General features: G+C 39.4%; 1 protein-coding gene across 1 annotated transcript; it reads right to left on the reverse strand.

Moving 5' to 3' along the window:
* Positions 1–1331: 1331 nt before the first annotated feature.
* Positions 1332–15012, reverse strand: grinaa (glutamate receptor, ionotropic, N-methyl D-aspartate-associated protein 1a (glutamate binding)). The gene is made up of 7 exons (XM_080863226.1): positions 14855–15012; positions 5972–6310; positions 5640–5758; positions 5328–5528; positions 4805–4933; positions 4402–4545; positions 1332–3100 (listed from the first exon to the last, which is right to left on the reverse strand). The coding sequence occupies exons 2-7, from the start codon at positions 6273–6275 to the stop codon at positions 2951–2953; spliced, it is 1047 nt and encodes a 348-aa protein (XP_080719352.1). The 5' UTR covers positions 6276–6310; positions 14855–15012; the 3' UTR covers positions 1332–2950.
* Between the last annotated feature and the right edge of the window lie 207 nt (positions 15013–15219).

The following is a 15219-nucleotide window of genomic DNA, read 5'->3' on the forward strand; positions in this document are numbered from 1 at the left end:
GATAGGTAGCCAAGTGGAAACGCTAGCTTAGTTTTTTTGCTAACCTAAATAAAGACTTATTTAGGCTAATATGAGAGGCTTTAATGTTTAAATTAAGATGATGGTAGAATATTTCACAAAGAGGTTATACTTAAGGGGTAAAATACTGAACATTTACTTTAAAACCTTTGGCAAATATGAAACCAACGGTTGTTTAGCTTTTTTTTTTCCAGGTTATTTTTTAGATCAGTGTAAATTTCTCTCTCCAACTTAATGTACATCGCTTTACCTTCGAAATCACTCATCTCTATCCTGACACCACCTTGTTTTCTTTAACTGACCACAAGAGCAACTGACAGCTTAACTGACGCGCGAAGTTTCTCCTCCTTGCTCCGCTCTCATAGGTGGGGCGGCAGCACGAGCCGCAGTACTGACGGGCGCGTGCACAGCACTGCATGATATTTAGCCCTTTTGCTTATTTATAGCGTAAAACAACTTAATATTACAATAAATAAATCATAGCTGAAAAACAGGGTGGTATGTGCTTTACCTGGTAATTACAGTTTCACTATAAATGTTTTTAATTAGCATAAAGCAGGAGCAAGACATGTTCGTGTCCGAGTGCATAATTCATGTTTAAAATAATGTATTCAATTATGACTGTTGGAATTTTTTCAATACCCCCCCAATGCAACTGTGTAAATAAACTGACCAAGAAGACCATTAAAAGGGTGATTATAATATGTTATCATTATTATGTACATAATACACTTATTTTTTTAAAAAAAATTTATTTTAATTTTTGCTGAAATACTAAAAAAATGTCCTGAAATGTGATGTTTCTAGGATGTCAGGGTAGCACAAAGGTTTTTATTCATCAATTTTTTGAGTGAAGTTAACCAGAGCAATATGGAAGCTCCTTTCCACCACTGAAAAATGGATTTAATAAATTCACTGACTAAACGAAAGGGTAAAAAAAAAAGAAAAAACAGAAAGAAAAAAAAAGAAAGACCATTTCAGTAAAATTTGATTACTCAAAAATGTTTTCATTTTCTCACCATTTCCAGTACTAAGGCTCAGCTCTAATTTGTAAAGACTTTGTGATACCAACACTGAAATTTTAATATAACAAAATGTTTTTACTTCCAAAAGGCAAATCAAATTTGGTGTTTATATTTTCCTCCCTTTAGTGGCAGAACCAGTCTTCCACAGAGCCAACCTACTGCACTGGCTGTGCTTTGTTTTTTTATTTAAAACAGAAGTGTTATTAATAAGGCCCAGAATTTTGTATTTCCTTTACGTGATCATTTTATCACAACTGAAACACAAAAATCAACACACAGAGCTCAAACTTGTTAATCACTGTATCCATTTTAATGAAAAGCCAAACAGCTGTGTAGGGGGGTTTAGTTCAAGTTTGATTTGATGCAAATATACAATGCGAACAGACCTACAAAGCCCAAAACTTACTTTACCTATACACACCACTAAGGAGCTCTATATACAGACATGTTAGTTGAATACAAACACAGGAATTTTAAAAATAGTCTAATTGGGGTTCAATACACCAATGTGTCCCCAAAACAAGAACAGCTGTACTGTGTACATTTTTCACACATGCAGACGAGGAAAGGGTCATGCAAGGGGTGAAAAAAATCAAAACAAGTTAGAGAATAAAAATATTGTTTCATTCAACTTCAATGTCATTGCATGTATTTTGGCTTCCAGTGCGTTAAGATTTATTCTGTGAGTTTCACTTTAAAAAAAAACAAAAACAAAAACAAAAAAACCTGCAGTCAGTAAGTAATGGTTTCAAAATGCTATTGTGTGATGACGTTACAGTCTCCAAGTTTCCTCTAAACCTTGCACCAAATTCAAAGAAACCCCAGTATCTACCACAAGTTCAAAGTTTCATGTCTTTAAAGCCCAGTACCTGTCTACATTAGTTTTTAAACATGGACAAAAACTGCAAAACCAAAAATAATATTAGTTATGACAAAGAAACCCATACAAAGAGTAATTTTTAATTCACATTAATGACCCCCCCCCCCAAAAAAGGAGTAAATTAAAGAAACGGGAAAATTAAGAGAACATTTCAGGTTTTAGAACAACAAAAAAGAAAAATCCTCATTTTGAAAAGATATTCTGTAATAATACAATAATTTATGTTCATTTATGTTACACATCCAACAACAAGCTTCATTCTTATGCCATTCAAAACATTTACCATTTTCAAAACAGCTTTTACTCGTTGCTGGACACATCCATATAAATTACTCCAGCACATCTTTCAGAGGTAGGGGGGATACTGGCATCATATACAGTAAAACACATCAACTATTTACAGCTGTGACAAGCAAGCTAGAGGCATTCCTCTTATAGCTGTAGATAACCATACCACGTCTTTAGTTGTTTCCAGTTTGCCATGCAGAGTTACTTTACACCAGCAGGCTGAAAGGGAGAGACAAAGTTTGTGAAAACAGACAGTCGAAGGAAGATGGCATTCCTAACACTAACTTCTCTTTAGGCAAAGCTGGTTTCATCTGTGTGTCGGCATAATCATTCCTGCTCTTTTTCTATTCAACTTCTGCAGCAGAGCCTGCATGTTTAATTCTGCCATACGAGAAGTCGAGGTGTAGGTATAGACATAGCCTTCTGTGTTAATAGAAGCAGAGGACAGTTAGAGCAAGCACAATGGTCAAAGGTGAGGACAGATGATTATGCTCTGTCATTAATTGCAATATTTTTATTCCACTAAATAAATAGTGCCCCTCTCAGCTGACTGTCAAGACCAGCTGCATCATCTCCTCAGCACCTACTACCTCTTAAAAATAGAACTCTGTGTGATGGGAGAGGAAACAAAAGGGGATCAAATAAAGTAATGAAGTCAACGAGAAGGGGCATTTTAGCAACATTTCAAAATAAAGGGAGGCGTTCCCCATCTCCCAGCTGTTCTCCTCTAGGTGCTGCCTCACTCGCGGGAGCGTCCCACGATTGCCAGGATGTAGAGGAAAATGTTGATGATGTCAGTGTAGAGGTTAAGTGCGGCAAAAATGTATTCCTCTGGACTCAGGGCCAGCTTCTTGTTTCCCAGGAGAAGCTGAGTATCAACAGCCAAAAACTGCACAGACAAAAGATGGAATTAGTACACTTTGTATACCATACACTGATAAGGCATTGCATTGTGACCATCTGCCTAATATTATATTGAACCCCTTTGTGTGGTGATATCTGGCACCAAGATGTTAGCAACAGATCCTGTGAGGTGGGGCCTCACATCCCACACATGCTTGATTGGATTGAGATCTGGGCAATTTGGAAGTCAAGTCAAACTCGTTGTTGTTCTCCTCAAACTTTTGCTAAACCATTTTTGTTTTGTGGCAGGGTACATTATTGTGCCAAAAGAGGCCCCCACCATCAGGGAATACCGTTTCCATGAAAGGGTGTCAATGGTCTGCAACATTGCAGAGGAAGGTGTTATGTATCAAAGTAACATCCACACCCAAGGGTTCTCAACAGAACATTGCCCAAGGCATCACATCGCCTCCACCTGCCAGGTAAGTAGCGCACATGCACCCGGCCATCCACACGAGGTCAAAGAAAACACGATTCATCAGACCAGGGCCGTTCTGATGCATGTGCGCCCTGACTGATCAGTGGCTATGTAGCCCTATATGCAACAAACTGCGATGCTCTGTGTATTCTGACACCTTTCTGTCAGAACCAGCATCAACTTTTTCAGCTGTTTGAGTTACAGTAGCTCGTCTGTGGGATCGAACCACACGAGCCAAGCTTTGTTCCACATGTACAACAATGACCCTGTCACTGGATCAACACAGTTTCTTCATTGGACTGTTTTTAATACAGTGACCACTGTGGACCGGGAACACGTCACAAGAGCTGCAGCTTTGGAGATGCTGTGAAACAGCCGTCTAGCCATCACAATTTGTTCCTTGTCAAACTTGGTCAGATCCTTACAATTGCTGATTTTTCCTGCTTTTAATGCATCAACTTTGAAGAGATTAACATTCCCTTGTTCCCTAATATATCCCACCCAATAACAGGTGCCATGATGAAGAGTTAGTTGGTGTTACTCATTTCGCCTGTCTATGGTCATTATGTTATGCCTCAGTGTATGCTGCCTTAAACTGCCATTTGCACACTGAACATGATAATGTAAGGTATATCGTTTTGCTTTAGTTAATACTGTCATGTATATTTAAAAGTGACCTCAGTTTTGTAAAAGTTTACTTTGTAACCCTTGCAAGCCAAATATTTCTCACCATTTAGCAGGGCACTGTCAAGAAATGCAAAAAGCTGACAGATAAACCACTTGGATGCGTAACAATCCTTAAAACTCATAAGTATTTGTTTTTCTTTTTTTTTTGTACATAGAAGGCGAGATATATGTGCGGCACTTACGCAAGTGAAGAGTAGCGCTCCCAGTGAGGCATAGACGATGTGCAGGATCTTGTGGCGGATGAAGATGCACAGGATGGAGAAGAGCAACAGCACGATCAGACACACGAACAGCACGCCCCGACAGGAAGTAAAGTCATACTTGCTCTGTGAAAGAAAAAGAAAATAGAACAGAAGAAAATTAAAAGCAAGACGTTTAAAAATGGGAGACACGGCACTCTACGGTTAAAGAAATGTAATTCTGAAGGAGCTTTTATACACAGTCTGAGTATTTGCTTGTTATTGACTGGGTAAAACACCACAGTGCGAACAAAAACAAACAAATGATCTCTTAAGAGAATGATGTTTGGATGCTTTTATGGACACTCAAACGCATTTACAGAAGCAGCTGTCTGCGCGTGCTGACCTGTAGCGAGAAGAGGACGACGGTGAAACAGACCACCGCGGTGATGCCCACAGCCATGATGACGCTGTCTGTGTCATAGAAGCTAGCGATCATACCCACCATGTAGGAGAGACTCAACGTCAGGATGGACTGTACGAAAGAAAACAGACAAATTACTTATAAAACTGTTTACAAAGAAACATTCAGCTTTGTGTGTGAGATAGGTCACCTCTTATTATTACTATAAAATCAATCTTAACAGGACAACCTTGTGTGATTTCCATCTGGCCTGTTTTGATGTTTAATTCATCTAGATTAATTTGATGTGAGATGTCCAGTTTTGGCAGTATCAGCTATATGATGGCACTTACTTAATGGGTCTTAAAAATACATTTGAAAAGCTCAGCAGCAAGCAGTCCATTTCCAGAAATCAAGGCCTGCAGCTAGCCAAAAATACAGCTGCAGAATGGAATGTATACATAGCATTCCTTTCACAACTGTCTAAGCTGTTAAAGGAGTGGAAGGAGTTTGGAAAAGTTCTCACCAGAGCAACCAAATTCCAGGGGTGCTTGCGGCGGAAGTCACCACAGCAGCTGAGGACAATCAAAGACACGAAGAAGACTGCGTAGGACACGTAGTACGTCCACGTATTCTTACGCACAAATAACTTGGCTTCATCGACAAAGGTGAAGACAGCAACGAAGGAGAAAGTGATCAGCAGCTGCACAGTGAGAACCATGAAGACCTGGAAATAAGGAGGAATTAAATTACTTTGATTAGGGATCTTGTTTTGGTTGGATTGTGTGTTCACGTCAGTTATGTTCTATATTCATCTGGTAGAAACAGAGGAACCTACTTTTCTGATGAAGGCTTGTCGGATGTTCTTGTCCTCGAATCCGGAGTTGGTGAACTCATCGTTGTCGTAATAAGATGGAGGCCCGTCACCATGATAACCAGGGCTACCTACAGGTGGTGCTACGAAAACATTAGAGCATGATAATTTGGGATTAAAAAGGGAAGAACACATGATGTTTTAGCACATTTTGACTGTCATGTGTCATTTTGTTAGCAAAGTACGAGAAGAGTGAATATTTAGATCTGTGGACTTTTTGACTCTTATTGCTCATTAAGAGCTCTTTACACAGACACACTATTAGTTTTCTAATGATCTTTAGTATAACCACTCACCCATGGGGTCTCCAGGAAAGCCTGGCTGTGCAGGTCCTTGCTGATATGGCCCCTGAGGGTACGGTCCCTGTGGATAGGGCATCTGAGGGTAGGGACCGGGAGCGAAGCCTGGGCCTGCCTGGGGAAAGCCCGGCTGTCCGTATCCGGGCTGCCCATATCCGGCTGCAGGTGGGTAGGGCCCCCCTGGGGCTTGGCTGTAGTTTGGGGGGGGTACACCGAACCCTAGCTGAGGGGGTCCATAGACATCATTATGAAGTGGGTTGGTCTCACCCATTATGGGGTACCTACTCTTGTCCTGGGACATGATGTAGAGAAAAGCTCACTCTGCTTCAACAATCTCTGAAAAGCAGAAAAGCAAAAATATAATGTAGCTACTTACAAATATGTACAGAATAAAAGCACATAATGTAACACCAACATCTCAGCCAAACTGGCAAAGACACAAACACCGCATCTGCTTGATTAAAAGGAGAGAGGCGAGTAAACAAATTCAACAAAGGGAAAGGCAAAGGCACTAGGCAGACCAACAGGATGTTCAAGTTTTGTTTCACAAGCAAAAAGTCAGCTATTTTATCATTACCCGGAGCAAGAGCAGGCCTAGAATTAGTGTTAGCTTGCATCATTGAGGCAGCTGAATGTCTGCCTCTGGGTGCCATCACATGAAGATCTAGTTCTTGAGACAGTTACATCAGTGGTAAATACTACAAACATACTGTTTTATGTTGTTGTAACTAGGGCTGGGCTATATCATACCGTTCACAGTAATACCGGTGTAATGTTGGGCAACGATAAGAAAATGAAATATCGCGATAGAATATGGGTAAAACGCGCATGCGCAGTGCCTTTGTTTACATGCGCACATGGCGGCGACGCAGAATGAGAAGAGCGAAAGTGGATTGTTGAATGAAACGGATGAACGAGAACTGGTTTGTAAAAATGCTGCAACTTCAGTGGTGTGAAACTGGTTTGGCTTTCATCCGTCAGATACACAACAAAGCACTATTTTTGGTAGAGCATGCTAGCGGGCCGTCGTTATTACTGTGTTTTTTGGAAAATACGGCACACTTAAAATCAATTCTTTGATTTTTCTGAAAATCGACAGTGCCCCTTATAATCCCGTGTGCCTTATGTATGAATTCTGGTTGTGTTTACTGACCTCGAAACGACTTTATGTGGTACACGGCGCTCGAAAATCTGTCAAATGTTTCAGTACGACTTTGCTAAGCTACGAAGCCGCACCGCTTGATGGATTGTCGGAGCTTTACAGCTATCGTAGGCAGGAGCCTCGCGGAGTGATACGTACTGTGCTTCAACATAATATTACCGTATTGTGTGTGTATAACCTCTTTTTAAGTTTTGTGGATATTATACATGGTTATGCTGAGGATATGTCGGCCAATTTCCACTGGAAATGCCTTTTGGTTAAACTGTCAGCGAGGAATTTGCATTTGCACTTAATTTTTTATATAACTTTAATGCACTTAAAAAGCTGCTTGTTTAATTGAAAATACATTGATGTTTTTTGTTTTTTTTGCACTAATAAAGTTGAGGAGTTGTAAAGTATTTTGTCTAGTGTCAATTATATCATCAGTTATATCGTTATCGCAAATTTTCAAATGTATATCGTGCTAAATATTTTTGGTCATATCGCCCTGCTCTAGTTGTAACTGTGAAAGAGGCACTCACAGCTTCACAGGTGTGTAGCTGGTCTCTAAGTGAGCTGGGTGTGGTCCAACCACTAAGTACACAAGGGTGTTTGAAGCAGGTGTTGCACACTCAGTAACCTCATGTCTATAGGGTGAACTTCTTTTTCTTTCAGCTGTACATTTGTTTGAATTTAATGTTTCAGTCTGTTTAAATCTACTCTTTGCCTCTGTCAGAGCACTTTGTAAATCATAAAGGTAAATAAAATCACAGTATTAAAAGCCAGGCTAAGTTTATATATAGGTGTGGTGACAAGCACATGTCTTCTGTTAAGGCTGTTTGTGCCACTGAAGCAGAGCAGAGGTGGAAGAGACCAAAGGGTACGACCTCAGACTGTGGTATTTCAGTGTGAACCACTGTAGTGCAGTATGAGTTAATGTCAGGAAAAAAATGGCCAAAGGTTACTGTCTGAACACTAGACAAGACACTTGCAAGACACTCCTCTGTGAAGAAAGATAAGGGGAGGAGTGTCTGATAGTCCTAAGTATACAGAAGTACAAACCAACATAGAGGAACAAAAACAGGAATATGTCACAATGTTACACAAGTTGGTGGCAAAGACCGCAGACCCTAGAAAGACAATTTGACAATACACATATTTAGCCAGATAATGACAGTACACTAACATTGTTTGAGTAGCCCCACTACTACTCTTAAAGGGATAGTGTATTATTGTTACCAAGACATCTGAAGTAGGTAAAATAAAGGAGTTTTTATTTTATTTTCTTTACACAAACAACAGATGAATCTTTGCTACTACAGATGTATGAGGTTTTGTCAATAAATCCGATCTGAGCGAAAACTTTCAGAAGAATGACCGGTTACCCTGATATCTACTTAAAGCTGTCATGGACGTGAGAGGAAAAAGGAAAAGAAACTACAGTACAAACATTGCTCACACACTGGTGCTGAAAGTGTTTCCATGGATGCAGGCGCCGCCTTGGTAACTGTATGTATTATTAATCTGCTTCAGGAGGCAACCTGACATATTGGCCATTACTGCAGTGACCCTCCTCCCACCTGGGCTCCCCGCACAACTTGGGTCAACAGGTTTATATCCTGTAATCTGTAATCTATAATGCTAACAAGGCATCTAAAAGCACAGAGCTCCACAACAGAAAACAAAATTACTCCGCAGAGAGGTGCACAAGGCAAGCAGTCGCCATCTTCCAAATGTGCTGTGCAGGTTTCATAATAAGGCCTGAAGTCCCCAGAGGAGAACTTGCTCAAAGGGCAGGGAGCCAAAAAGCCACTGAGTCAATTGCTGACTTCAAAAGAACACCTGGGGTGCTATTCATTATGTTAACGTTTGCCTCATGTCCTCTCCTTAAATTGGGAAAACGTTCTCTCTTCCCCATAATAAATTACTTTCTAATCTGTTAATTTGACCTTAAGCAAACAAGGAGAGTGGAGGCTTCTAGAGGAGATTAGAGAGAGGAAACCTTTTTTTAAATCAAGTGCATGACATTTAAATGCCACTGCTTAGAAATGAATATTTCTTCCATCATTGGATCTTATCCTTGCATCACTTAAACCATTTTACACATCCAATCAATGAGAATCAAGATGAGATATCCTCCACATTTGCCTTCGGCCACACATGTAGTAAACAGCAGGAGATAGCCAGCTTCAGATACAATGTCCTTTTCTGGAAATACTGCATCGGGTTTATTTTTAGGGTGACACTGTGGTTGTGTATACAAGAGAAGAAAATCACCCTCTGTTAGGACTATAGCTCTATTCTTACAAAGCTACAACTGGGTTATGGAGGACCAGGAGTCATACACATTGACATAAATCTTTTCATGAATGAATGGATATCTAAATTGTGCAATAAAATATTAATTAGTAAATTAAGTAGCAAATTAACTGTTAATGTATTCTATTTATTTAGACATTCAAGTAATGCATTATTTGAATATTTAATGGACAATAAAAAGAGTATTTATAAATACATTTTTCAAACTACTAATCCATTAATAAATAGTTCAAATACAAAAGGGATTTACAAAAAAGTCAGTAAAAACATTTTCAGGTTCAAAAAAATAAAAAATTAAATAGTATTTTCAAAATCTTTTAACGTAAATGGATTAAAAAAAATCAAATTAGGAATACAGTTTTTCCAATTCTATTTCTTTTCCTGGGAGCTATTGGACTAGTTTCTCCATTTAGCATTTCCATGGCTCTTTTTCTCCTTTTGAAAGTCAGAAAAAAAAACAAAACCATGTGGTGTGATGTAAGAAGCTCTTCAATAGGATGTGACCTCCTGGATGTTTAAATCGATGAATTTTACTCTGATAGCTTTGCACGGCTAAGGCATTTTTTAGAAGTGTTTAACATCAGCATAAGCATGCACAGACTGTGAAAATATTACATCCCAGCAGTAGTAGCTAGCTGACATTTTTTAATAAACTAATGTGCTTGTCACAAGAAGCTTAGAGCAGCAAAAACTGTTAGAACCAGGAAGGAGCCCTGTTACAATTCTACACAGAATTACAGCAATGACTGAAACCTACAACCTTAAAAATGAATAAAAAGCTGTCTCTAAACACTCATCAGTTCAGATGTTTTTACACTACTTTCTGACACTTAAGAGTTAAAAGAATTGAAATAATGATACAAGTCAGTCCAAGTAAGTCACTGAAAATAGATGATATGTACAGTTTTAGTTGTTACATGATGGCTGTTCAGGCCCACTTTTCAACTTTTAGTTTCACTTTTCAGTCAGCATACTACTGGCACGTAGAAGGTTGGGCTATGTGCTGCTACTTTATTGAAGGACTGCACACAGGCACTTCTGCGTGGGTTTCATATTCTTCACTGCTTACAGCCAAATATAAATGCATACAAAAATGCACAATGAGAAGCAATGGTGGAGCAGACTGCAGGTTACCTTTATAATAATAGAGAAGCCTGTGGTGTTTAGACTACACCTACTACGTGTACAAAACTGTAAACAGTACAAATACACTGAGTACTGAAAAAAAATACAGAGGTGGATGGAAGTATCCATTCATTTCCAGATCAATCTAGTAAAAGTTGTTTACTCTTTCCCCTTCCTCTCTTTTCAGGGCACACCGAATTAATGGTGAGTGTTATGCAACACTGCTCCATTTCACTCTGGCAAATGCATCCGGACTCCAGTGTGCATCCTCATGATCCCTATCTGTCCATCAGTAGGACAGTGCAGTGAGACACTGCAGACAAACAAGCTGGCAGTGCTTCACAGTGACAGTCTGCATTAAGATCATAACAGATTACAATCATTATCTGAGGAGTCAAATCCCTCCCCGAACAACAATGGTTGCATAAGAGGGATGCAGTATACACCCAGTAGCATATTTTTGTTAGATTTCTTGAAGAATCCAATATGTGGTCAATGTTAGCTTACATAAAAAGATTACCCTCCCCTTGTATAGACAGAAATATTAGTCAATTAAAGTAGCCCTGGTGAAACTATAACCAAAGAGGCCTTAACTAATTACGTGAGTCACCCAAAGCATGTGATATCCACCCCGTCCAATGTTTACAAAAAGTGTGAGTGTGCAACTCACGGACACTTCATGTACACTTTTCAAAGCTATACACATCCCCATTTTATCAGTTACTGATTTTAACTAATCTGGGTTTTTTTGGTTTTTTGTTTAAAAGGGAGCTTGTTAGGCTTTGAAGTCCATCATTAAAGAGAACATTAAAAACTGAGAACATGAGAGAAAATTTTGAACTTCACAAAAAAAGCAGCTTCAAAGTCCTCGTAGCTGACTGCTCACTTGCTTGTCTTGAGTAAAGCTAAAACTTCAGGATCTTTTTCTATTAATTTGTAACAGCTTAATGTAAATGATTATCTATATAAAACTTCGGTAAAACTTATCTTTCCCAGTTGCATAAATTCAAAAAACATCAGCTGTTTTTATATTCATGTTACATTTAACAGCCGTGACTTCGCACTGTGTTTTTGATTCTGAATTTATCTGCACTGCTCTGTTTGTGGCTATGTAGAATGGATTACCTCCTATAATCCAAAGTAACAACACAGAGTTCAAAAAACACGACAATATTGTCAGAAATACACATTAACCCTCAAGTTCAAAAGTTCAATTCAGCAACCAGTAACCACAACAGTTTCACTTCACCGTCTGGGAAAGAGGTTGGTATAGTCACAGTTGTTTTGTTTTTTTAGAGTGAGTTTGAGGCATGGTTTGTACAGCTTTACAAGCATTACGTGAGAGATTTCAAATCCTCTTAGGACAGACGCTCCATCGCCGTGGATAAAGACAGTGCTGCTATCCCTGGCTTCTGCTGATAGCTATCGCTAGTGGAATTAGGTTGAACGGAGGAACTCAGTGGGCTAGACAGAGAGCCAAGTTAACACAATTAGGCTACCACAATACATCGACAAACCCACATTCAAAACATCACGTACATGCCTGAGCCACACAAGAAGACAAAGTGACAAAACAGGAACAGCTGCACAAAACAGTGGGGCCAGTATGGAGGTGAAATATCTGGCACTGCAACAACTTCAAATGAGAAGTGCTACACTTGAAAGTCCAACATATTTAAAAACAAAGCATACAACACTACAATAAAACTGTTCAACACTTCCTAAAATCAGAAAACCCAAAAGCTTTTCAGTTAAAGTTTGAGTTAGTTTTCAACTCAAAGATGTAACTGGCTGAGCAGGAACCCTTTGCTTTTCTTTAAGTCGCTGTAGCATGACTAAGTGATATCATCAAAATAAATGCTGTTTCACAGTCACATGGTGTTCATGTAACTCTGCTGCAAGCCTGTTTTGCAACATAAAAAGACCCCACGTGCTTTAAAACCACTACAGAGACGGCTGTGCTTTAAACCAAACCCCTCAGCTGACACTGTTCATGTCCTATTAACGAACAGCTAACTGGACCACTTGGCTGAGAGAAGCCTACACTGAGTTGCTTCCTACCAGCCAGCCAGGGCAGCAGTATGATACTGTCATCGTGACATACCATGTCAGCAGCAGCTTTGACTTTGTCAAGCCTGCAGACACCTTGCCTTGTGGCAGATGGATACACTTTAGGTAGGTAGGTTAGCACAGAATAGCAACAGACTGCCACCACTGTGGCATAAAAAAAAAATCTACTCAGTTTCTTCTGAAAGTAGAAAAATTACATCATTATAATGATATTTATTTTGTTCTCATAGTTCTATATTAAGAGTTACATATTTCAGCCGTTTTTCTCATTTGACGTAATACGCTCTCATTGCCGTGTGAAAGTTAATATTGTAACAACATAATAATGAGATACTGAGTTTTTAAGCTCACAAAATTAATGTAACTTAGACAATAGAGTGCTGTAGCAAAACTGCAACTACAAGAAAGCTATTTATTACTAGCTCAGAGTTAAAAATCAAATATTCACTCTCTGCGGGGTTGCCAGTTTCAGGAGGTGGTGCTGGCAAGAGAGATGAACTGTTAGTTGTGTGGCCAAATCTTATGCATCTCCAAATGTTTAATGCAACTCCTCTACAATATTTCATCATCATCAGTAAAACACTACAGCCATATAGAATTCAGTAATCAAGGTATAAGATAAGATAGATAAGACAGATAAGATAGATCTTTATTGTCACTGTTAGCAGAACAATGAAACGCAGTTTGGCATCTCTCCATTTGTGGCTGTAAGTTTTTACATTCAACATTCAAGCAAGTTAACTTACTAAGCAAGTTAACCTACAACTGTACAATATTTTTCTCCACATATCACAGGATCATGGTTTTGTCTTTCTCTGTACTTTATCAATACCCCTGTCAAATGAAGAATTGACAACTAAAACTGTCAATAATTTATTTGGAGGTTTGTAATTACAAAAACAACCGAAGATGTCGCTTCTTTACCAAACTGGGTATATTTTAAAGGTGTGTGAATTATTCATGGAGGTTAGAAACAGGACATGAGTAATATAACACAGTCATAGTTTCACAGTTTTAGAGCACATATCTCAAAGTCTAGGCCAAATCTAGCCGCCCATATCAGGATAACATAGTTTTTATTGTAGCCTCTCCTTTTTTCACATTGTATTTTTAATGCTCAGCCCTCTGAAATATTTTGTTCAACACCTGTTACATATATGTGCAAGAACAGTGGTTTACACATTCACATAACGAGCAAAAGAGCCTTGGTTCGTGTAAGGCGACTCTAGGATACAGCAGTATATCCCCACGGTTTAAGCTGGAGGGAGCCAGGAGTCAGAGTTTCTTTCTTCCAAAAAACATAAACAAAAAAACCCACCTTAATATTTGTCAAGGTGTGCACAACCAGTAAATACTAAACGCATAATTTTGTATATATATAACTATGATGACACAGAAAGATAGCGATTTCATGCGACTCAGTCCGGATTCTACCTTCTGAATCCTCGTGATTAAATAATAAAGCCACTGCTATGAATACTGCGATATCTGCTCAGTAACACACTGAGAAACACCACAAATACTCATAAATACGACGCAAACTCACTGATAAAAACACCGAAATGTCAGAAAGACTAAACTCAAACAGAAATCCGGACTAAAAGTGGAGCAACGCGACATGTTTAGATGAGGTGAGCGACTCTAAACCAAAAACGAAAGCATGCATCGAGCGGTCTCTTTTTTTTTTTTTTTTTTTTTAATGCTGCACCTGTATTTAGGCGCATCCCCTGCAGGCCTCACCAGCGCTGATAAATGCGACACTGCTACCATCTACTACATGGCATTCACGAATGTTACGCCCAAGCTGCCGAGACCACCATTAATGTCGGAGCGTGGATAAACTACGAGCGTGTGGGCCACAGACACCCGACAGCACCGAGCTAGCCTCGCCATGATGAATCCAATCTGGGTTAGCTACGTTTTTCGGACGCTGACCACACGCCTCGCCCCCAAGCTGAGGACACCGAGAGCTCCTTTTAAAGCCAAATTGCAGTTACACAGACCTTTTGGTATCTGGGTACAAAATGATTAACTAATAACCCTAAATAACAGCATGTGTTTTTGGAATTTACTGCTTTCTATTCCTCTGACAGTTGGCGATAGGCAAGATGCTGACGATTGCTAACAAAAAAGAAAAAGGCGCTCATCATCCATACGTGTTTAATAAAGGGGAAAATTACTAATAAAACACAAAATACTCATTAAAAAACATTACAGCTTTTTACCTGAGGTAAGTTTACTCCGAAGTAACTGCCGAATTGTACTCTCGCCGTCTCCTCCTCCTCCTCTGTGCTCGCGCTGGGTTCTGGACAGCGGCCCCTGACGTTTTCGACACAGCGTGGTCACGTGTTGTGTGGGAATCACCAGTCATTACAGAAAACCGACACAAATGACTTCACAAACTGCCACATGACATGCTTTCCCCTCCCATAACATCATCGGGATAAAGACAAAACAGAGCCGCTCAATTAAATATGCAAACAAAATGCTTCTGTGGAAAGATCCAGATTAATCTGGAAATTACTGCAGGACTCATGCTGGTCTTAAGTCACGTGGTTTATTATCGGTCGCGTTTACGGGTTTTTCTCTT

Source organism: Rhamphochromis sp. 'chilingali', assembly GCF_963969265.1.
Source record: "Rhamphochromis sp. 'chilingali' genome assembly, chromosome: 17".
Lineage (NCBI taxonomy): Eukaryota > Metazoa > Chordata > Actinopteri > Cichliformes > Cichlidae > Rhamphochromis > Rhamphochromis sp. 'chilingali'.